General features: G+C 47.9%; 8 protein-coding genes across 8 annotated transcripts; 4 read left to right on the forward strand and 4 right to left on the reverse strand.

Moving 5' to 3' along the window:
• Nucleotides 1–1,096: 1,096 nt before the first annotated feature.
• On the reverse strand, nt 1,097–3,070 carry LY89DRAFT_682873 (histidyl-tRNA synthetase). Its single transcript, XM_018214588.1, has 4 exons — nt 2,759–3,070; nt 2,622–2,707; nt 2,411–2,565; nt 1,097–2,355 (listed from the first exon to the last, which is right to left on the reverse strand). Exons 1-4 carry the CDS (start codon nt 2,869–2,871, stop codon nt 1,303–1,305), a joined length of 1,407 nt encoding a protein of 468 aa, XP_018074431.1. The 5' UTR covers nt 2,872–3,070; the 3' UTR covers nt 1,097–1,302.
• Nucleotides 3,071–3,911: 841 nt separating this feature from the next.
• Nucleotides 3,912–5,129, forward strand: LY89DRAFT_772887 (putative oxysterol-binding protein 1A). Its single transcript, XM_018221917.1, has one exon. The coding sequence runs from the start codon at nt 3,972–3,974 to the stop codon at nt 5,037–5,039; it is 1,068 nt and encodes a 355-aa protein (XP_018074432.1). The 5' UTR covers nt 3,912–3,971; the 3' UTR covers nt 5,040–5,129.
• LY89DRAFT_716527 (cell cycle checkpoint protein-like protein) lies at nt 5,060–6,472 on the reverse strand. Its single transcript, XM_018218270.1, has 5 exons — nt 6,408–6,472; nt 6,251–6,356; nt 5,422–6,200; nt 5,294–5,373; nt 5,060–5,247 (listed from the first exon to the last, which is right to left on the reverse strand). Exons 1-5 carry the CDS (start codon nt 6,448–6,450, stop codon nt 5,221–5,223), a joined length of 1,035 nt encoding a protein of 344 aa, XP_018074433.1. The 5' UTR covers nt 6,451–6,472; the 3' UTR covers nt 5,060–5,220.
• A 193-nt stretch (nt 6,473–6,665) lies between these two features.
• On the reverse strand, nt 6,666–8,225 carry LY89DRAFT_682875 (uncharacterized protein). Its single transcript, XM_018214589.1, has one exon. It carries the CDS (start codon nt 8,211–8,213, stop codon nt 7,002–7,004), a length of 1,212 nt encoding a protein of 403 aa, XP_018074434.1. The 5' UTR covers nt 8,214–8,225; the 3' UTR covers nt 6,666–7,001.
• A 3,264-nt stretch (nt 8,226–11,489) lies between these two features.
• On the forward strand, nt 11,490–12,369 carry LY89DRAFT_666903 (uncharacterized protein; the record flags this gene model as incomplete). The annotated part of the gene is made up of 2 exons (XM_018212943.1): nt 11,490–11,567; nt 11,620–12,369. 2 exons carry the CDS (start codon nt 11,490–11,492, stop codon nt 12,367–12,369), a joined length of 828 nt encoding a protein of 275 aa, XP_018074435.1.
• Nucleotides 12,370–13,568: 1,199 nt separating this feature from the next.
• Nucleotides 13,569–14,216, forward strand: LY89DRAFT_731314 (uncharacterized protein; the record flags this gene model as incomplete). The annotated part of the gene is made up of 1 exon (XM_018219561.1): nt 13,569–14,216. The coding sequence occupies one exon, from the start codon at nt 13,569–13,571 to the stop codon at nt 14,214–14,216; it is 648 nt and encodes a 215-aa protein (XP_018074436.1).
• Nucleotides 14,217–14,424: 208 nt separating this feature from the next.
• On the reverse strand, nt 14,425–15,390 carry LY89DRAFT_470393 (uncharacterized protein). Its single transcript, XM_018207756.1, has 2 exons — nt 15,126–15,390; nt 14,425–15,080 (listed from the first exon to the last, which is right to left on the reverse strand). Exons 1-2 carry the CDS (start codon nt 15,225–15,227, stop codon nt 14,634–14,636), a joined length of 549 nt encoding a protein of 182 aa, XP_018074437.1. The 5' UTR covers nt 15,228–15,390; the 3' UTR covers nt 14,425–14,633.
• Nucleotides 15,391–16,130: 740 nt separating this feature from the next.
• On the forward strand, nt 16,131–21,554 carry LY89DRAFT_470404 (uncharacterized protein). The gene is made up of 2 exons (XM_018207757.1): nt 16,131–19,802; nt 19,849–21,554. The coding sequence occupies exons 1-2, from the start codon at nt 16,235–16,237 to the stop codon at nt 21,480–21,482; spliced, it is 5,202 nt and encodes a 1,733-aa protein (XP_018074438.1). The 5' UTR covers nt 16,131–16,234; the 3' UTR covers nt 21,483–21,554.
• Nucleotides 21,555–21,904: the final 350 nt, after the last annotated feature.

Genomic DNA, 21,904 nt, shown 5'->3' on the forward strand with positions numbered 1-21,904 from the left:
AGAAAACTTCCTTCGGCCCTGCCCTGCCGAAAACGGAATTGTGTCCGCGTAGCAAGGAACCCCGGACCCCGGCTCGCCACGTTTTTTGATTGAGATGTGCGGGCGTTGGCGTGATGAGTGTGCACCCGGTGGAGGTGGAAGTTTGGATATTGGCTGAGCGCCATTGGGAGAAATGTGAGGTGTCGATTTCTTGGGAGTGGGTTGTATTGTAGTCGGTGTGTTGGACGGTGGGCGGAGAAAGGGGACAGTGAGGAGAGAAAAGTGAGGATAGGGGAGAGAAGGGGTATCACGTGAATCCTCCCTTATTAATTTTCGATTCTTGTCCTAGGTAGAATAGTTTTGTTGCTGTTCATTCATCGTAACTCTACCTTACCAGTAAACGTGTTGAAACGGGATGGACGTGTTGACATGCAGCACGTAACCGTAACCGCGTGGCACGTACAGTACGGTACGGGCTCAGGTCCGGGAGGCACAGGCACGGACTCGGTACAATTAGATCGTACCAGAGAACGTCTTGCGGCCGTAAGGATTTCGTTGCTTGTATTGGTTAAACACTTCGTTCCTGCATTGAGGAGGCTCGGTGTTGGGGTTTTCGGCTTGAGTGAGTGAGTTTGGTTTGTTCTATTTTAGCTGGTTGTTTTTGGGTGTTGTTGTTGGTTAGGCGAGCTTTGGTCTGACTGGGGTACAGTACTTTACATCTTTGCTTTCCTGAATGTTAGGATTGTACGAATATTGCAAGAGGAAATCGGAAGCCTATATTCCTCATCCTTCGACCCATTCTGTGAGATATTATGTACAGTTCTTCTGCTATGATGATTGGTATGAAAGCTTCTGTTATGCTATACGGACTACTCGTCGGCTATCCAAAGACTCGATATTCGGGCATAGCAAGCCGGCCCAACCTTGAAGTGATCGAGTAAGTCTCTTGGCATGAGCATGGTTCTCAGATCCCCAGAGTGTCAGGAATACGCAATACGAAGAGACCTAGTCTTGGGAGTGCTAAATTTGGTCGAGCAGCTTGCTCGTTCTCCGCCGTATACTGGCATACAGTGTAACAATGAAAAGTGACAAGGAAGAGAGAGGATGACCTTTCAAAAACCCTTGCAAAATCCTTACCAGAATAGCAAGAAGCATGCAAAAAGAGCTTATTGAATGATCATTGTAATTTTGCCATCAAAGCTAGGCTTTTACTTTATTGAGAAGGGCCCAAGTTTCTCTTTCTTGGCCTATCATAAACATGGTAAGGTTTATATCCTCAGCCTAACAACAAAACGCTTCGCTTCGAATGCACCATTCGCTTTGTTACCTCGCCAGCCGCTTCTGTACCTCAGCCACCAACTCCGACTTCTGGATCAACACGCCTTCTTTCTCTGGGTGGCCATCTGGTAATCCTAAGGCCTTTACTCTGACCTTGCCCTCTTTCAATTCGTCTTCGCCTAATATGACGGCTATTGGCACGTCGACCGCTGCCTTGAATTGATTCGGTAACTTTGGCTTCACTTTCGACATGAATTCCGCGCGGATGCCACCGTCCCAGAGTTGTGCTGTCACCGCCATCCGTTCGGGTAGAAGTCCGCCAAAGTCTTTAGATCCAAATGCCATGACATATACCTCGACAGGTTCGGTCTGTAATTGGGATTCGCTGGTGCGCTGAGCCTTTAGGATGGACAAGATACGGTCTACACCGAATGAGATGCCGACACATGGGGCAGTCCGCCGGCCGTACATTCCAACCAAATTGTCGTAACGTCCACCTGCTCCAATGCTGCCGACCTGTATAGTTGCAGCTTCTGCGGCGGTGGGTTGGAAGATAATTTCGTATATCAGACCAGTGTAGTAATCCAGACCTCGAGCGAGTGCAAAATCAAAGATGACTCTGTCGGTGATGCCGTATGCTTGCAAATATGTTGCCAGTAGTTCCATATCAGCGAGTCCTTCTTTAACGCTCTCATTCGCGCATAGAGTAGCATCAGCCCGGAGGTACTGTAGCATCTTGTCTATGTTGCCGCTGTGTTGAACGTATTCTCCAATCCGGTCTGCGACTTCTTCGGGGAGGCCCTTCTCGCCAACCATTTCCTTCTTCACTTCGGCCCAGGGAAGTTTATCCAGCTTGTCCACCGCTGAGCTGATAGCTCGAACTTTCTCTTCTGGTACACCAGCAACCACGAAAAGTCCGTCCAGAATCCGCCTGTGGTTCATCTTGATGTTTATGTTGATTTCAAGGGATTTGAATACTTCGACAATAATGCGAAGAATCTCGGAGTCGGCGATCATCGGGTCGTACTGTCCAACAATGTCGAAGTCAGCTTGTTGAAAAGCACGCAAACGGCCTCTTGCGATAGCTGGTTGATCTCTCTGCAGAATATTAGAAATCGTCTGCAATCCATTTTCTGTTGTAGCAGATACATACGCGGTAGACATTTCCAATGTGATATCGCTTGACCTGGGTAACATTGTTCATAGCCACCCAACGAGCCAGAGGGACGGTAAGGTCAAACCGTAAAGCGCAGGCTTCACCTCCTTGGTCTTGCAGATCGTATATGAGTTTCGCATCCTCGCCATATTCTTGAAAGTTGTGATCAGTACCAATTCTGCAGATGGGGGAAAGTGGGTTGACACACTTCCTGTGAGAATTTCTTTCAGTTCGAAAACTGGTGTATCTAGAGGATTGCCGCCGTGACGTCTGAAGATGTCGCTAATCTTTGAACTGTTTAACAGTCAATTCCAATTCGCAATGCCTCCAGCAATAAAGCCTTACGTGACCTGTTCGCGCAAGATCACCTCCTTGCCAAAGCTATCCACTGTGCCCTTGGGCGTCTTAAGTTGTACTCCTCCCCGAGCCACCTCGGCCCCTCGTTTCTTGGCCGACATATCGTCTTCGAATTGATGGAGAAGTGAGGTCGAAGGTTGGGAGTTGACGAGCAAAAAGAAACGTCGCGGTTGTGCGACAGATGTCACCCACTTAAGCCTGTTAGCAGCTCTCAGCAGGCAAAGCATCTACTGAAGGTGAAGTAAAGTTGGAATTGGCCCGATTTTCTGGCGCAACTGACTGTTTTTGTTTGGATTGCACCGAAGAAAAAAGTGCGTGAGTCACGTCACACTTTCGCGTTGTGGCGGCCGCATAAGGCTGAGACACCTGAGGCATCATTAGAGGTACGTACCTCATTGATCCCAAGCCATCCTAACTTCATCACTGACACACTAGAACGAGTCATCAATCCGTGAATCACAGGCGTCTCAAAGACTCATACCTCAGCCAAGAAAATTTCTTTCGCAAAGTGGTGGATAAGTATATCCAGGTTACTCAATCAAGGAATTGAATTTATGGTTCTCCTGTGGCTACCCCTCCAATGATGTCTGCAGGTGTACTCTGATTTTCACGCTTCTATTACATGTAGGGAAGTGAAGCAAGACTATTTTACATGAAAATACATGTTTTGCGAAAGAACAATCGAGAAATGTGTTACCTAGGTAATTTTACGTGAAAGAAAGCATGTGGTAGCCAGACTAGGCAAAATGCCAAAGCCTCCTCTGAATTGTTCTGCATCTTCTTGACAAGACGTTATACGATTTAATACAAGACTAAACACTGAATCTGATTTTTCGCTTTACATGTTTAATAAGCACTCCTGGCTTCTCAGATCCTCTAGACATCTATCCTCACGACAAAAGTCAAGAATGGCTCTGCAAGAAGACACACCGAATGAAAAAGACTCTCCACCACCATATGACGTTGTAATCGAAGGATCAGCCTCCCAGGAGAGCTCAACTCGAGACACCAATGACATCGTGTGCTCCTTTAGGGGCTACGAAGGTGGTATGAGAACGCATCTTGAATTGAACAAAGAGAAAAGTCCCACTTTCTCAATTTGGGTAATTATAACATCCCACTTAATCCTGAACATCGAGCTAACTACTTCCTTCAGAATATCTTCAAAACCACCATAACCCAAGACTTCTCCGCTCCATCCATGCCCGTGACCCTCAACGAGCCACTCTCTCAACTCCAACGGCATGCAGAAGATCTGGAATACGCTGAACTAATCAACAGAGCTGTCGACCTCAAAGATTCTGTTAAAAGATTGCTTTACGTCGCCTCTTTTGCTTGCAGCAAACATGTCTCAGCATCTTCCTTATACACCAGATCGTTCAACCCCCTGCTAGGTGAGACATACGAATTCGTCGATCCAAAAAAGAAGTACAGATACTTCGCTGAACAGATTCAGCACCATCCACCTATGTTAGCGATCTGTGCAGAGTCCCCGAGATGGACGTATCACGGTGAAGCTGCGACTCGGAATGTGTTAAGGATGACGGCTATCGATGTTAATCATATCGGGACTTGGTTTCTTACCCTACGATTATTGGATGGGACGGAGGAGTTGTATACGTGGAGGAAGCCGGGGATGGTTGTCAAAATGCCTTTGGTCTCTGGGGAGCCGGTTATTGAGGAGTATGGAGCTGTTAATGTAAGGAACTGGAGTACGGGCGAGGTGTGTACGATTGATGGTTTCAAAGTTGATGCTGGCAGTGAGTTCAGGGGCAAAGTTTTCAATGAGCTGGGGAGATTGTGTGCGGAATTGTCAGGGTGTTGGAACGAGACTATTGTTGGCAACGTATTTGCAGACACCGAAAGGAAAGAGGAATTTCAAAAATTTCAGATCTGGGAATCTAATCGTCGCCGAGCCAATAGGGTAGATTGTCTCACGCCCTTTCTGGTTGGCCTGAACGATATTCCTAGAAAGTTGAGAAATTATATACCACCAACGGATTCGAGATTAAGGCCGGATCAAAGAGCTTTAGAGGATGGACAGTGTGAATTTGCTGATGTGGAGAAAAAGCGATTGGAAGACCTTCAGAGGAAAAGACAGAGGCGCAGAAAAGAAGATAAGTTGGATTACGCTCCACGGTGGTTTAAGCGCGAGAAATGTATAGTTACGGGTGAGGATCATTGGAGTTGTGATAGGGAGTATTGGAGAGAGCGGGAAAGGAGCAATGAAGAGAGATGGAAAAGCGTCGAGAATATATTTACAGCTTAGAAAGGTGCGCAAAGTCTCGTCTTGTATTTGTGAAGGCTGTTTCATGTTCGTGTAGCTATCTAATCAAGATAGCTTGAATACCACATATTCAACAGCCATTGTTGCAATATAACTTCGTGGTATATCTTCCAAGTGGTATCTGCCTTAACGCCATCGCTAATGCTATATTTACCAAACTCTCTTATGAGCTGAATGAAGAGATGTAGTACTAGTCCATAGTCAGAACAGCTTGTGAGAACGACAGAAGGACTTACAGTCAAGACAGAGTCGTCAGAACCATCATCATAATTCGACAGGTAGACATAGAGAATCAACGCATGGTCATCAGCAAAACCTATGATGATCATTAGTCTCAGACAATAACTCGGAGGAAAATGCTTACACGCTATGACCCTCCCGCCCAACCTACCAACGCTGAGCACCTTTCCCCAATCTCTGCCATCAATCCTCACAGTAGACCAAGCATCAGGACCAGCCGCCTTCAACTTTGTACTTGGATGATCTCCAATCCCATCCTCGCCATCCTCAACCTGCCTAGGATCAAGTTCCGGATTGCTCAGCCCCGTCCAAACACTCGAGATATTCAAGGCATCCGTCGAGATACTAAGCTTCAAGCTTCCATGCATATTCGCTGCTAACTCCAATTTTGGCACCGAAGCTGCAGAGCCACTTTTGGTTCCTCCAGTCGTCGTAGCCATAGCAAGCTTGGTGAATCGGTCCGAAATAGCTTTCAGTTGGATCAGAGATGGTAGAATGATATGCGCGTCCGGCTCTCTGACTCTTGGCTCGTGAATACCCTCAACGCTGTCTGCGGTCAAGACTCGGATTGGTATATTCTGAGTAACAATCGTCTCTCTATCTCCTGCCATGTTGGCATCTAGATTCTCCTCCCGAAACGCATTGTCTCCAAACGGATCTGGATTCGCGCCATTCAGGAACCCATTCGCGCTGTTGCCGCTGCTAATCGTGTTCGTAATGATCGTGAGGGAGAGGACTGGTACGCCATCTTTCTTCGTGAGGCGGATAGAGGCAGATGTCGCGTTTATCGCGGATTTTAGAGCGCGATGGAGGGGTGGGAGGGGTAGTTCGAGGTTGATGGTGTTATTCTGGGCGGCAGATTGGATAGTGTAGTCTTCGAAGATGGAGTCTATTGAGAGTACACTAGTATTCTCAGCTTCTTATCACATATGGGAAGAGATTTGAGCACTTACGCCCATACTTGCGTGCCTGTTTCTGGGATGATCGTGAAGCGCACATTGTCATCGTCAAGGCGAACCCATGCTACCTTCCCCAGCGACGACAGCGAAGCCGTAAGCTCTGGCAGAGCGCATCAGTACTGTAGAGAAGTAACACGAAAGCATAGCTTACTCGAAAACGTCTGAATATTTCGAACAGAAGTCTTGAACCTCATTTTGGAGAGGAATAGATTTTGGTTGAAGCTTGAGATGCGTTGCTTATCAGATTAGAGGGTTGGTTTAGCGTTCAAGTTATCCATGCAGTCACACTTCGTTTTTCCTCTTCCAGGTTGTTTCATTCATGATCATTTCACATCAGCACAGCAGCAGTTGGATTTTATGATTTTCTGTCTAATTCTACATGCCATTACTGGCTCAGAGATATCTTTACACTAGGAAAGCCGTGGATCGCCACCACCACCAAGAAATAACATAAATGCTGCCGTCACAACCCAGTGAGCGCAAGCCAAGCCCTAAAATAAGCGCTGAACTTCGACCAGCAAATTCCCATCAACGACGCTAATGCATGCCCGCCTGAGAGAAAATGCTGAACGTCGACCAGCAGATATCCCCTATGGACACCAATGCCCTGTTTGAGAATGAACGCTCAACTTCGACCACCAAATTTCCCATCATCAACACCTTTTTACCTCTCTACTTTCGCCTGTTACCCAATCCTCAGCTAAATACGGAAATACCTCTATCTGTGTGGACAGCCAAGGACACTTTAAGATCTGATTTGTGCTTGAGAAGCACCACCGTCTCCTTTACGGCTTCGTTGAGTGTAGTTATTTGCTGCATTCTGTAGTCTTGCCGCAAGTTCTTCTCTTTGGTAAAAGAGACTAGGAGACGTCGAATTGGCTTGGAGGGTATTCTGAGACGCAACCCGAGTCACAACATGTCTTGGCAACTTAGAGACCACTTCATCTAGTCCCGACCGGGCTCGATGTACTGGGCTCACTGGAAGACTTACACTGCTGTCCACCGCAGGTCCTGATGTATTGATGGGAGCCAAAGTACCCAAAAGACGATCGGTTCTTGTTGGCATGTAATCTTGTCTGGGAAACATTGGACGCGGCACCGATAAAAAGCCCTGCGGCTGTCTTGGCTCTTGTCCAAAACCTGGGAAGAGGACAGGAGCAGAAAATTGGCCTTGAGCAGGAGGAATTTGGAATCTTGCCGCCTGGTTGGTTGCCTGCTCGACTCGTACAGCTTCAAGGTTCGAGATCTCAAGTGCCATAGCCTCAGCCTGCATCCTCTCGATTTCTTTCAATCGTCTTGCCTCACTGGCTGCACGGCATCTCCGCTCATAATCTTCCTTGTATGTCATTGGCCGAGATGGCTTCTCGGGCATCTTAGCTGGTTCCTTTGCGGTCTCAGTCTTTGCAGCCTCCTTCGTGGCAATCTTGTTATCTTGTCGATAACTCGAAGACTGGTTGACCACCATACTATTTCCGATACCTCGTTGAGCTTTCAAGATAGTACCCCCACTCAAGATATCGCTTTGTAGTGGTACCTCACCGCGCTTCTTATATTCTGCATTTTCCTCGTCGAACATCTGAGTGTAGTCAGTGTTAGCCTGTGCTTGGATTCGGTTACCACCAGCGCTTCGGGTCCGGGAAGCGGTATTGGCCTTGTGCACAACTAGGCTTGTCGGAATATATCCTGCTAGAGCTGATCCTTCGAGTTCATGCAGGGGCTCCTTGACGGATGCCGCTGACATTTCATGCAGCGGGAATGAATGCATGTCATAGCCACTGCCGAAAGTTTGGCCTTGAGAAGGACCTTGCAATCTCGAATGCATACCACGATCGTTGCCGCCTGTCTGTTGGAGAGGATTGATGGCTGTGGTTGACATATTAGGGAGTGGGAATGATTGCATTTCGTAGCCATTGCCGAAACTCTGGTCCTGAGGGGCAATTTGCATTCCCGGATGCATCCCATGGGCATCACCGAGTGCGTGGCCGTGTGAATGCACTTGCAGTCTCGATGGTATGCCATAACCATAGCTCGTGTGCTCCTGGGGAAGATATTGCGAGGTGACCATGTTACCTGTTCCAAAAGGAGCACGTCTATTTCTCATCTCAGCGAGTCCATTAACTTGGGCAATCTGAAGCCATGGTGGGGGGATCACGACTTTGTCGTCCATGCCTCCTTGATCGAGTAATACTGGCGGCTGCAGTGGTCGTCGTACATCAACGAAGAGGGCCTCCTTTAGGGCTTCTACTGGGACAATGTGGTATCGCTCAGCATGCAGTTGATTAGCACGAAGTTGGCCAGGATTCGTACGTCCATTGACTGGTGCCGAAGCTCCTCTTGGGCCTCGGTCCAGATACCGAGGGCGAGGTATGACTCTGCTAAGGGCACGATTTGGCCTAGAAGCGCCGGTAGCACGGTAGCCGAACATCGCTCTGCAGAACAGGTCTTCGGCCTTATTGATCTGTCGCTGAGAGTGTACCTCGTCTAATCTCATCGACGGTCTGTTTCTGGGACCTCTGTGGTCAGAGCCCTGGTGACCTTGAATATTTCCGTTAATGCTCCGGTCGAATCTGGCGTTGACATTTCTGTTTGTGTTCGGAATATCATTGGTTCTCCGGTCGGTTCTGGCGTTAACGTTTCTGTTTATGCTCGGAGCGGCTGTGCCGGTTCCTTCATTCGCTCCTTCATTTGGTCCTTCATTTGCTGCTTCATTTGGTACTTGTGCATTTGTCTCCCCATCGCTATTGTTGACGTGACGATTTGGTCCGACTGTGTTATTTCCGGGGCCAGGCCTTGGCCGAAATCTAAAGTTTTGATTATCGAAGGGCTTACAGGTTACACCGAAACGGGTGTCCTGCCTGAGGCCTGGGTGTAAACGATAGTCGCTCTTGTTCAGGACTGAATAGGTCGAGATAAGGTTGGCACACGAGGCATGCTTTGATGGTATCTGTCGATACATGCCAGACTCAAGTTGGACTAAGGACGCAGAAGGAATATCTTGCATCGCAGTGACGCCTTGTCGAAAAGCATTGAACGGGTCGCCTGCTTTGATGAGTGTTTGGCTCTCCTCGTCGTTTGCCTCTTCGTTTTCTTCATTTGTGTATACGGCGACGGAACCCTCGTATCTTCTTCTTGCTGCTCGACAGTCTCTGATTACGGTATCAACCAGTACTACTTGATCGTGAAACGGATGGGAGTAGACGTCAAACTCATCGACGAGATCCTGAATGACAGTTAGCTCGGTTTTGCCAGTCTGTTACTTTTGGTGTGACTAACCTGGGGACCAAATGTCAAGCAAGTACCATTGTCAAAGGTTCGTGTCTTCTGAGTACCAGGTGGGCCAACCCTGGAATAAGTCTGCAATTGAGTATTAGTATCTTGTTTGTTTGTTCTAGCCTGAGATATTTTACCTGCGCGGCGCCTTCAGATGGAGTAGGTGGACGTCCTGGCACGATCAAGCCCCAGGGCTTATCGTTATTTGCTGGCATGGTCTCGATATTGATTAGCCTGCTTGCCTCAGATTAGTAGATGTCCGATGGTCCAGATCTGAGGAAGACAAAAAATAATGTGAAAGTCCTTGGAATCAGAGGACATTCGAAAAGCCGGGTTTGAGTCCTGAAAAGTCTTCTTGGGATACTCAAAATGCCATTTTCAATAACCTAAAACTCTAGCACATTCGAAAAAGCCAGATGGAAATCCTTGAAAAAGTTTTCTTGGGATTATCAATGGACCAGTTTCAATGTCCCAAAGTCATAGGACATTTGAAAAGTGGCGCCACTTTTTCAAAATGGGAATATGATACCGGAACGAAAGAAGGGTTTTCTGGGTACTTGCCTTGTGAATTGCGTGAATTTTTCGCTATTCCCCAGGTTCTGATCTCGAAACGATCCTAACGGATGATTTCGGAGGTCCTCGAGGCTGCTTTCGCGCTGTATCGTAGGAACAATAGCGATCGTAGAGATTATGGTATTGGGATAGAGGTGAAAGGGGAAAGGGAAGGAGATCCTGGCGGTGGGACGAAGCTGCACAATCGAAACGAATGGGTGTGCAAAACCGAAACGATCGGAGACTGGCAAATGCTGAACTAACGCAGACGTCCAAATTGGAGTCTGTGAAAGTTTTCGCAAGCTACGGGCGTCCGTTTGCTATGCTGAAGGGTGTATATGATGTGTGGGGAAAGAAACTCCAATCTCGAAAGGTAGGTGAGTGTGGTGTTGATATTTTGCAAGCTCAAGGATCGGACGGTTCTACAAATCTTCGAAAACAGCGCTAGTGTGCTCGAAAACAACGCTAGTGCTGGCCGTTCTTCCTTACAGTCGTCATTCTCAATTAATTTTCTTTGGACAAGGCATTACACGAGGCTTCAGACAAGGCTCGTCCGCCTCGTCTATTGTCCTGTCTAGCTCTATTATTATTGTCGATAGAGAATTAACTCTTTAGACAAGGCTTTTCCACCTTGTTCCGCCTTGCCTACCAGTATGTTCTCGATGACAACGCTGGTGTCGGAGGGTCTCTCTTGATGTTGTTATTATCGGATTGATTCTCTTTAGACAAGACAATATACAACGCTGTTCCGACTCCTCTATTATCCTGACTAACGCCAGTGCTGGGATTTTTTTCAGGCCGTTGTTATTAGCGAAATAACTTTTTGTACAAGGCTGTTCCGCCTCGTCTACCAATGTATCCTCGAAAATAAAGTTAGTGTTGGAGGTTTTTCCTTGCCGTCGTCATTAGCAGATTAACAGGGCTACGCCGCCTGTCTCCCGTCTTGTCAGTCTATCTTCGAATTCAACACTGTTGTTAGAGGGTTTGCCTTATTATCGTCATTACCACGACTTCTCGCTCTAGACAAGGGATCAGAACTGTCTTGTCTAACGCTAGTGTTGAAAGGTTTCTCTTACCATCATCATTAGCTGGTATGCTCTCTCTAGACAGACATGACCTCGTGCCTTCCCGATCTGTCACACATTGGCGAAAACAAATCGAATCCGTCTGTTTTCCATTTTCTTTCCGCTTCTCAACGTCAATTATGAGCACAGCCATCCTTACAGCCACCAAACTGATCACACAATATACACGGCATCGATCGAGATCATTATAATAACATCCACGGGATTTGGCAGCCAAACACATACGCATTGCAACGGAAAGCGGCAATGATATTGAAGTCTATCAACACATCAACAAACAGCAGGAGGATATTGTACTTGGAGTCGCAGCAGCGGAAACTTCAACAATGACGGATTTGAATCCGTTTGGCACTGCACGGAGTGCAGAGGATGTCTTTGTTACAGCACAACCGGCAGATGTTGAGGTATTCTTTTGTAATAAACAGACGGACAGCTACTGGCTGGTAGCATTAAAAGGAATCTCGACAACCATCAAGAAATGTACAAAAGGCCAACGTCACAGTAAATGATTACGAAACTACTAAGCCCGCGATAATTTCATATTCCATGCCTCCAGATCCTGAGCCTAAGTCTGCTCGATTTGCTGGGACAATGACAGAGCTGGAGGTGGGAGCGGTTATAAGCAGGCGGAGATACGACCAAGGAATACATGGAAGTCTGATAGAAGATCCAATTTTGGGAGATCTGGTTTTTCAAAACGATGTTCGGTCGATAGTATTCCATGTTGCCGCATGCCCGGCTCTCCTGGCTGACACAATGCGTTATGTATCTTTCCATGCGCACAATTCGATATACAACAAAGTTGGTACTTGGTCCCTTCCAAAAGGCTGGACACAAAAACAACAACGACTTCACGGTCAGGACCTTCACCTTGAGGGCGTGAGGGCTGGTATTTTAAAAACGGTTGCCGAAACGCTGAGCACTATAGTTGAGTTGCTCGATAGTAGAAGAGGCATTAACGTCAAGTATTTTCTCATCGCTGTTCCACACCAGGATCAACTCAATTTTCTGGTGGACAATTGTGCAAGGTGGGTTGCTCTCAAAGAGCTTTCGATATTTCCCATATCCCGAGGGTTATGTTCTTCGAGAGAGACGGCATCTAAAATTGTGCGAAAGTATATTGTACGCGATTGGTGGGATGGAAGAGATTGGATTGAGTGTTTTGTTTCTGGTCGCCAAACATCAGAATTACATGGAATACACTAATCATTTAGCCTTAGAAGCCTGCTGCAAATGGTCGTACTGATTAGTTGTTGAAGGTTAGACACTTTCGTAGTTACAATCCAGCATTGCCAATCATTCAATCCCTCTAGTTCTTCTTGGTGCTTTGGCCTTGAAAGCTTCTTAAGCCTCTTAAGTTGCACCTTGCCCAATAATCTGAGGGTAGTCGTTCATATACTGCCCATATGTTTCCTTTCCAAATGTTTGTGGCTCTCACGGATTTCTCGGACATTTATGGGTAATGAGAATCATATTCATCACCCAAAAACTCCTGAAATTCTTCTTATTCGAGAGTTCACCGCTACGTAAATCAAATTAGCGCTTCAAGATGACGCTCTCGCCAAAAAATATCCAAAGACAGCTATGCTTCTCGAATCCCACCACACCACTATCATCCACGTGACAAGCCCCCTTTTTTGTGCCCAGCCCCACACCCTCATCTGACCCCCTATTCCTAGCCTCACTAGCCACACCAACTTGCCAACCGAGTCGCATGACTCCCACCCAATCACAAGACCCTTACCGGCATTAAGACACTGCCCGTCATATCTTGCGAACGATAGACGTTGTATGGGATATCAAGTGCGAGCGAGCGAGTCAGTTGGGACTGCTTATCTTTTGGTGGGAGGTAGGGTGGCTGCTGATAGTACGGCGTGACGTGAGAGTATGGACTTAAATCAAGTTTCTACGAGGGAGTGGGAGAATAGGTTGAGGGATGGATAGGAAGTAAATACGGATTTGGAATTTGGGACTTGAGAGGATGTTTGTGCATCAAGTAGAGCATAACAGAAGAAGGCAAAGAGTGTTATACAGTTGTTTGTTTCGTTCATGCTTATGTCAGAATATTGTTACATGCGAAAGCGATAATGCGTCTAATAGCTTCCAACGGCGAGACGCTTTGTGTTGGTTGCTCGCCACCCATAGTCAGGGGAAGAGTCAGATTTGACTGGTTTGTTTGACAGGGCTGGGTCATGTTGGAAATGTCTTATGTTAGTTACAAGGGCACAAGGTCATCCTTCCATTCCTTATCTTGTCTTCACTTGCTCCTTCCTTTGATGACATGAGACTTAAAGACCGGACGGGGACGGAAGAGTGCTGAAACCCTTTTTTCTTTGTTTGCAAGGAAATCTTTCATGGATTTGAATTGTTGTTTGGACGATTCCTTGTTGCTTCTTTATGCGAATATGGATACTTCCGTCCCGTCTCCATTAGAGATCGCATCACCACCAGCAGGACTTGCCTCTCCTCCTGCTCCTCCGCCGAGTCCGAGCTCAAGCTTGATGCAATTCCTCGAAGAGGCAGATTTTCGAGATTCGAATCGCTGCACCATATGCAATGAAGACTTGGCTGAGGCTAGAGTCGACGAGACTATAGAAACACCATCTGTCCTTCCCTGTGGGCATGTCTTCGGGAACCTCTGCATCTCTCGATGGCTGCATGATTCCACACATCAGAATTGCCCTATTTGTCGTCGTCGAATGACCTATCGTTCTTGTGGCCATACCGTGAAGCCACTGCCAGTTGCAGAGAGTCCACAATTAGTGAAGGAAGAGCATATGCCAGAAAAATGTTTGCTTTGCAGAGAGGGAAGCGAGATGTTGAAAGAGAGGATACGATGGGTGAAAGATAGGATGGATGCGGAAGTGAGAGCATTGGAAGGATTGAGAGTATTGAGGATGACAAGAGGTTTCGCGGCTTTCGGAGGGTTGTTTTGTGGCAGAACTGGTCCTACAGAAGATTTTGAAGGGAGAGTGGGTGAGAGTAAGAAGGTCTGGGAGGATGAATGTAGGAAATTGGAGGAAGATGCGACAAATGGGCGATGTGAGTGGTGATTGACAAATCTGCGGCAACTGCGTGGTGGCTATTTTCGCTTGATACCCCTTTTTGTGTTTATGTTTCTGCAGGATACAACGACAGATCAGGTTTTGGCTCTTTGTAGCGTTTCGGACAAGGTCGTCCGGCAGTATAGTTAATTGTAGGACCCGCATAATAAACATTTTCTAGCACACATCACTAAAGATCCTCGCTCGGTTGAGTGAAGCGAGAAAATAGGGGACGCCTTCTCCCTTACTGTTGATCCAAACCTCTTGTATGTGCCATTCTGGTCTGATGTATTCTCGACAGTTCGTCCAATCACCAGACGTGAGACTGGCGCCTGGATTTTGGAAGAATAATGTTCGATTTCTTGAAACGATTCTAGAGGGCTATCACTGTGCTCGAATTCGACACATCACTAGGCGAACTCCCTCTTAACGTGACAGATTTCTCCCGTGTCGAGTGTTCGGAAGATCATCTTCATCGTCGCTATCATCTTTGAACCCTTCTTCTAGATCACGGCTGAGGCGTCTGCCATCAAGGTCTCTTCCCCTGCGAGCATCCAGAGACAACGCTTCTCTGTGGCCGTCGTCTATGTCATACAATTCTTCTCCATCCTCGTCATCGAAGTCGCTGCCTGCACCGTCTTGTGCGCTGACCGTGTATCGCTCACCGCCGAAGTCTCTCCTCCAAGTGGAAGGGATGAGACGAGAAAACACAGCTGTCTGTATTCTATGTCGCAACGACGTCGTCCTTGTTGATATGCTGTCTAGTGGCAGGTATGTGCTGTATCTCCCTCTGTAGCGCTTCCAGAGAGGGACGATGGCATACGAAATAATGAGGTAGAGAATGAGGGAAATGAGAGCAGGAATGATCAACGTCTGCCGCTGTCAGCCATGCCCGCCCACTCTGAGACAAGAGCATACCTTGAGAAGCGACCACAACCCCATATTCTCATCATCCACAATTTCGTCCTTTGGTGAGGGATGGGGTATGTATACGTCGTTCTCTGCTGCTCGTCCAAGCATAACCGCAGAAGCTGACTGCGACTCAATGCTCACCCAGCCTGATGAGCTCACTGCGACCAAGCTGGACTCCTATGGCGGAGAGGGTACACTTTCAAATATACGACAGCGGCAAGCACCCGCCAGCAATATGTGCAATGAAGGAGAGGCGTTTTGAACAATTTCCTGAGTAATATCGTGGTTCTGAATAATCGCAAGTCAGCGGGCGGCTGTGAAGGTGGGTCGGGGTTCTGGATGCAAAGCTCCGACGCTATATATTCAGGGGTCGCTGCAGCAAACTAGTCCTCTCCGAGATTCAATTGGAGAGAGGACACCGAAAGGAGAGAGCGTATGGATATTTCGAGATCGAACGCAATTCATCAACGCAACACTCACTTCTCCTTCTTCCACGTCTTCCAAAACACTCTCTCTTCCATTCCAACATTACCGCTCTCTCATTCGCCGTACGGCACTTCTTTGTTTCTGTGCACACGGTCTGTGCCCCTCGAACTGTTTGATATCAATGCAGCCCTGAGGAGACTGTTTCAGCCCTTGACTAAACGAATTAAACATTATCGACAAGGGCATTTGCGGTCGGCGATAGCACGAACTTTCTGCAGATTCTCCATTTCTGCTTGGGAACAGAGTATCAACAGTCTTTCAGCGTCCCCGCGCGATCGCAAGCTTATAATCTTGGGTAAGAGCGAAACCTCTTCGGGAACTTTATCAACATCCCCTCCGAGTTCACCCTTGACTCCTCCAACGTCGCAGACCGTGGGATATTCATGCTAACGCATCATTTTCAATGCAGTAACGGTCTGAAAGCACCCGCTTCCCCAGTTTACGCGGCTCGAATACCCTCACTGGACCTCGATGAGGCATAATGCGAAGTACTTGGCTCTGAGACATCGGAGAACACAATAGCAGCAAAACTGGTCGAGGGGAGGTGAATCGGCTGTTGGACAAGGACTGGGGATCCATAAGTTATTGGGAACAGAGGATTGAAACGTCCGACTTCACAACAGCCTATCATGTCTTCAGCGGATAAGGCGAGGCAGTCATCTGGCGGCAAATCTTCCTTCTTCTCACGATCCAGCAAGAAGGACAAGAGAAATGTCAGTGACGAGGGCAAGCTGGGGGCAGATCTTGACCGAGCCAGTAATTACACGGGATCACGAACATCACGACATACGCGAGGCTCATCAGTCGTGTCAATAGACCGGCCCAATTCGCCTGGCGCGGATCAGACTGGACTGAACATGATGGCGGGAGTTATCACATCTATTCCGTATGACAGTGTTGCGGCGGACAGCAGATCGCCAATACCTGTCGATTATCTGCCCAGGAACGATCAGATGCCCGTCCGGAGGGAACCTCTACCGCATCACTTAAATAAAGGTGGGAGTGACTTTCACCAATATCCGTCCTTCGACGCTACCTCCGTATCAAATGGCAGCTCTCATCCATCGGGACCACGACCTCCACCACAGGTATCGAATACCACGATGGCGTCTACTGGAAATCGCACCACCCAACTACAGCAGTGGGGTCCTGGCAGAGCAAGTGGCGCAAGCACAATGACTGGGCACAATTCGAGATATGATTCATACTCTACTAATCAATCTTCAACTTATGGACGCAGCTCATATGACCAATCGAGCGTGGACAGCAGCACAGAGCGTTCAAGCGTATTTTCGTCTGGAAGCTCTTCGAGAACCGCCATGCCATACTCGAACTCGAACAGCTCATTTGCGAGCACTCTATCTCCATCGCATGCGCCGAGAGAGTCGCATCGTTTAACGAAATTCCCACATCACCAGGCTTCAGGCTTCGATTCGACGTCATCTTTCGGTCCAGATAAACAGCCCGATGATGATGTTGTTGTCGAGAGGGAATTTTTGGCTTTGATGCAGAAGCGAGGATGGCACCACCTACCAGAACAAGCTCGGCGTCAAATGATGGCATATCCTTCCGCAAAGAAATGGACACTTGTGCATCAAGATCGCTTGACAGAGCACTCGGGCGAGCAAAAGCGACGGACCGTGGCGAAGAACAATGGACAGTATGGACAATATGGCAAAGAGATGGAAATGCTGGCCAACGCAGAAGAAGAGGGCACTCCAGAATGGTTTGTGAAGAAGGTCATGGACAACAGTATCTCGGCAAAACAATTGCAGAGTCTTGCGGTCAGCTTGCGCACTCAACCTATCGGCTGGGTTAGGACTTTCGTCGAGTGCCAGGGCCAGGTAGCACTCACGAATGTGCTTGGAAAGATAAACCGAAGGCAAGCTCAGGGACCCGCGCCAGCTGATGGATCAACAAGTGATAAGGACCTGGATCGAGAGTACGATATCGTGAAATGTCTGAAGGCTCTTATGAACAACAAATTCGGCGCCGACGATGCTTTACACCACCAACAGGTCATTGTAGCCTTGGCTACCTCCTTAATCTCACCAAGACTAACCACAAGAAAACTTGTCTCTGAAGTTCTGACATTCTTATGTCATTGGGCAGATGGCCAAGGTCACCTCAAAGTCATACAGGCTATGGACTATGTCAAAAATCAACATGGCGAGAACGGCCGTTTCGATGCATGGATGCGTGTTGTCGAAGTCACAGTCGATGGCCGAGGCAAAATGGGCAGTCTTGTTGGAGCCAGCGAAGAAGTCCGAAGTGGTGGCATTGGCATGGAGAACCTTCTCATGGAATACGCCGTAGCTACACTATTCTTGATCAACATGATTGTGGATGCTCCTGAGCGAGACTTACAGCTCCGTGTTCACATTCGAGCACAATTTACAGCATGTGGCATCAAGAGAATCTTGACCAAGATGGAAGGCTTCCAATACGACGTTATCGACAAGCAGATTGAAAGATTCCGAACCAATGAAGCTATAGATTACGAAGATCTTCTGGACAGAGAGAATAGTAGTATGAAGGATAGTATCGAAGGGGATGTTAAAGATCTCAATGATCCGGCTCAAATCGTCGATGCCATCATGTCTAAGGTCCAGGGAAGCAGAACTCAGGACTACTTTGTTTCTGCTCTTCAACATCTTCTGCTCATCCGAGATATAGATGGTGAAGAACGTTTAAGGATGTTCCAGCTTGTGGACTCTATGCTCAGCTATGTTGCTATGGACCGAAGATTGCCTGACATGGATCTCAAGCAAAGCCTGAATTTCACTGTTCAGAGTTTGCTCGACAAGCTTCACACAGATTCGGAAGCTCGCCAAGCTCTTGATGAGGCACTGGAACAGCGCCAAATTGCCGATTCGGCTATGGCGGAGCGTGATGAAATGAAAGCACAAATTGAGCTCGGAGCCGATGGTTTGGTTGCAAAACTACAAAAAACCATCCAAGAACAATCCCAATACATCGAAGCCCAGAAGCGACAAGCAGATGCTCTCAAGGCTGAGGTAGAGAACCTCCAAATGGTTCGTGCTAAGGAAGCTCAAAGATACGAGCTCGAAACTAGAGAACTCTATCTTATGCTTCGTGACGCCCAAGATATTGCTGCATCGAACGCTGCTAAGGGTGCAAATGGCGCACTGGCTCAGAGTGATCCATCTCAGATGAAGGGTATACTTGACCGAGAGAAGCTTATGGATCGCTTGGAAATGCAAATCGAGCGTCAAAAGACTCAGTACAAGTTAGAAGGAAGAGTATGGGGAGATGCTGCTGGTCCTTCCGATCGTTTGCGTGCACTCCGTGAAGAGATGGATGGAGATCGCCCTGCTGGGGGAGCTACACCGCCAAGAGACTACACAAACAGCATGCTTGGCAGTGTTACTCGTCAAACAAGGATCCCTCGCAAGCCTGTCAATTCCCAGGAGATCATTCCTGAAGACGAGGACATTGATGATGAAGATGGTGCAGTCTATGAGAAGCCAAGACTTGTTGAGCTCAGACGACCTAAGCAAGCACCGGGATATCTAGACGAGATAAGCTCCAAGGTTAAGCGATATGATGCTAGTGACGATGAAGAGGGCGACGGGGTTACTACGGGACCTTCACACCCAAGTCTTGAGTCCAACTCACCAAGAACGCCGAACGATGATGTTGTATCCAGCAGCAAACCAGACAAGACAGAAGGCTTCAATGGACCTCCACCCCCACCCCCACCTCCTCCACCGCCTCCAGGATTCAATGGACCACCGCCTCCCCCTCCACCACCTCCTCCACCAATGCCTGGAATGTCTGGACCACCACCTCCGCCCCCGCCACCTATGCCAGGATCTATGATGCCTCCTCCACCACCCCCTCCGCCTATGCCTGGAAAGATGTCAGGCAACTTCCTTGCTTCTCAACCAACATACGCTGCTGTACCTACTCTCGGATTACCAGTGGCGAGATCTAAGAAGAAGCTTAAGGCATTGCATTGGGAGAAGGTTGACACACCTCAGACAACTCATTGGGCGGCGCATGCTCCTACTCCACAAGACAAAGAAGAGAAGTATGCAGAGCTAACACGTAAGGGTGTTCTTGATGAAGTCGAGAAGCTCTTCATGGCCAAAGAGATCAAACAGCTTGGAAAGGGTTCAAGCAAGAAGGAAGAAAAGAAACAAGTCATCTCCAGTGATCTCATGAGAACTTTCCGTAAGTGTACTCTCAGCGTTGTGTTATCCTGGCTAATCATTGGCAGAAATTTCGCTGGCCAAATTCTCATCATATTCTGTTGAGAAGATTGTACAGATGATCATCCACTGTGACAAGGAAGTCTTGGATAACAGCGTCGTCATGGAATTCTTGCAGAAGGAAGACATGTGCAATGTTCCAGAAAACACGGCAAAGTTGATGGCACCATACAGCAAAGATTGGACAGGTCCAGATGCCAACAAGGAGAATCGCGAGCAAGATCCTTCTGAGCTCACCCGAGAAGATCAGATCTACCTGCAGACCGCATATGAATTGCACCACTACTGGAAGTCAAGAATGCGCGCCCTTGCGTTGACCCGAACATTTGAACCAGAGTATGATGAGGTCTCAGAGAAGCTCAAACAAGTTGTGGCTGTGTCAGAATCATTGCGAGATTCAGTCTCCCTGATGAATGTTCTTGGTCTTATTCTTGACATTGGTAATTATATGAACGATTCGAACAAGCAAGCCACTGGTTTCAAGCTCAGCTCACTTGCACGTCTTGGCATGGTTAAGGACGACAAAAACGAGTCTACATTTGCCGATCTTGTGGAGAGAATTGTACGAACACAATATTCAGAATGGGAACGCTTCACCGATGACATTGCTGGTGTTGTCACATGCCAAAAACTCAATGTGGAACAGCTCCAACAAGACGCGAGACGCTACATTGACAATATCAAGAATGTTCAAATGTCGCTTGACTCTGGAAATCTGAGCGATCCGAAGAAGTTCCACCCGCAAGACCGAGTCAGCCAAGTTGTACAACGATGCATGAAGGATGCCAGGCGAAAAGCTGAGCAGATGCAATTGTATTTGGAAGATATGGTACGAACTTATGATGATATCATGGTATTCTACGGTGAAGATCCTAGCGACGACAATGCTCGCAGGGAGTTCTTTGCCAAGCTTGCCATCTTCGTCACGGAATGGAAGAAGTCACGAGAGAAGAACATTCTCTTGGAAGAGACACGCAAGAAGAACGAAGCTTCCATGAAGCGAAAACATGCTCAGCTCAAGATCAGTGGCACTGGGGATGGAAGTGCGCCAAACTCACCTGTCTCAAGTGGAGCTATGGATACCCTGCTGGAGAAGCTGCGTGCTGCCGCGCCTCAGACTAGAGACCAACGAGATCGTAGGAGGAGAGCACGGTTACAAAACAGGCATCAAGTTCGCGTGGCTTCGGGACAGAAAATTCCCGATCCAGACGAGATTCCAGAGGCCGAAGCTGCTTTACTGAGTCCTGAGTCTATCGGTACTGATGGCCTGGTCAGCCCTGACTTACCTAAGGAACTCAATGAGGATGATATTGCCGTACGAGCTGCTCTATTACTTCAAGGCATCAAAGGTACAGATGGAGTTGAAGACCCAGAAGCTGCTGAGCGAAGAGAAAGCCAACGCCGCTCGAGACGAAGAGACAATGCAGATGAAGAGCGACGAGCTCGTCGACGCCGTAGGGAGAAAGCAAGCACATCTGAAGGCGGTGCAGAGGCAGGTGAAGAAGAACCTCTAACGCCACAAATTGCCGAAATGCCAGTGGAAGGAGAGGGAAAGGAGAAAGTGCCAACTCCAACTACCGTCGTGAGCCCGCCCAGTCCTGAAGGGAGTGAGAAAAAGCCAATCGAGATTGGTGATGACTGAGGAAGAGATGAGGTGATATGATGGTGTATAATGTCTAGTAAAGATTTGATAATGCGGCCACGGTTTGATGCGAAGACGGAGATGAGGGCAAATGTCGACGAACCACTGAGTGTGCTGATGGAGCATGCTTTCACACCGCGAGATCAAGAGGCTGAGGCAAAGGATGCTAGGTGAGGATCGCACGTCACCAGACATGGGGAAGAATGAGGCAATGGAGACGAACTGAGCATCTCACTAAGGCGGGTATCAGCGAAGGATGTGTAGTATAGGAAGTGGTGTACTTTTCTGTAAGATGTTTGAGTTGTAACTTTCTGCATAGCGTGCGTGCGTTACAGGCGTGCGAGGGGGACATCGCTCGTCTTTCAAGATTTGACATAGCTCAGTCCGGCTCTGGAAAGTGAAGCTGGATGGCAGGAGTTTTG

This window comes from Mollisia scopiformis (genome assembly GCF_001500285.1).
Source record: "Mollisia scopiformis unplaced genomic scaffold LY89scaffold_7, whole genome shotgun sequence".
NCBI classification, from domain to species: domain Eukaryota; kingdom Fungi; phylum Ascomycota; class Leotiomycetes; order Helotiales; family Mollisiaceae; genus Mollisia; species Mollisia scopiformis.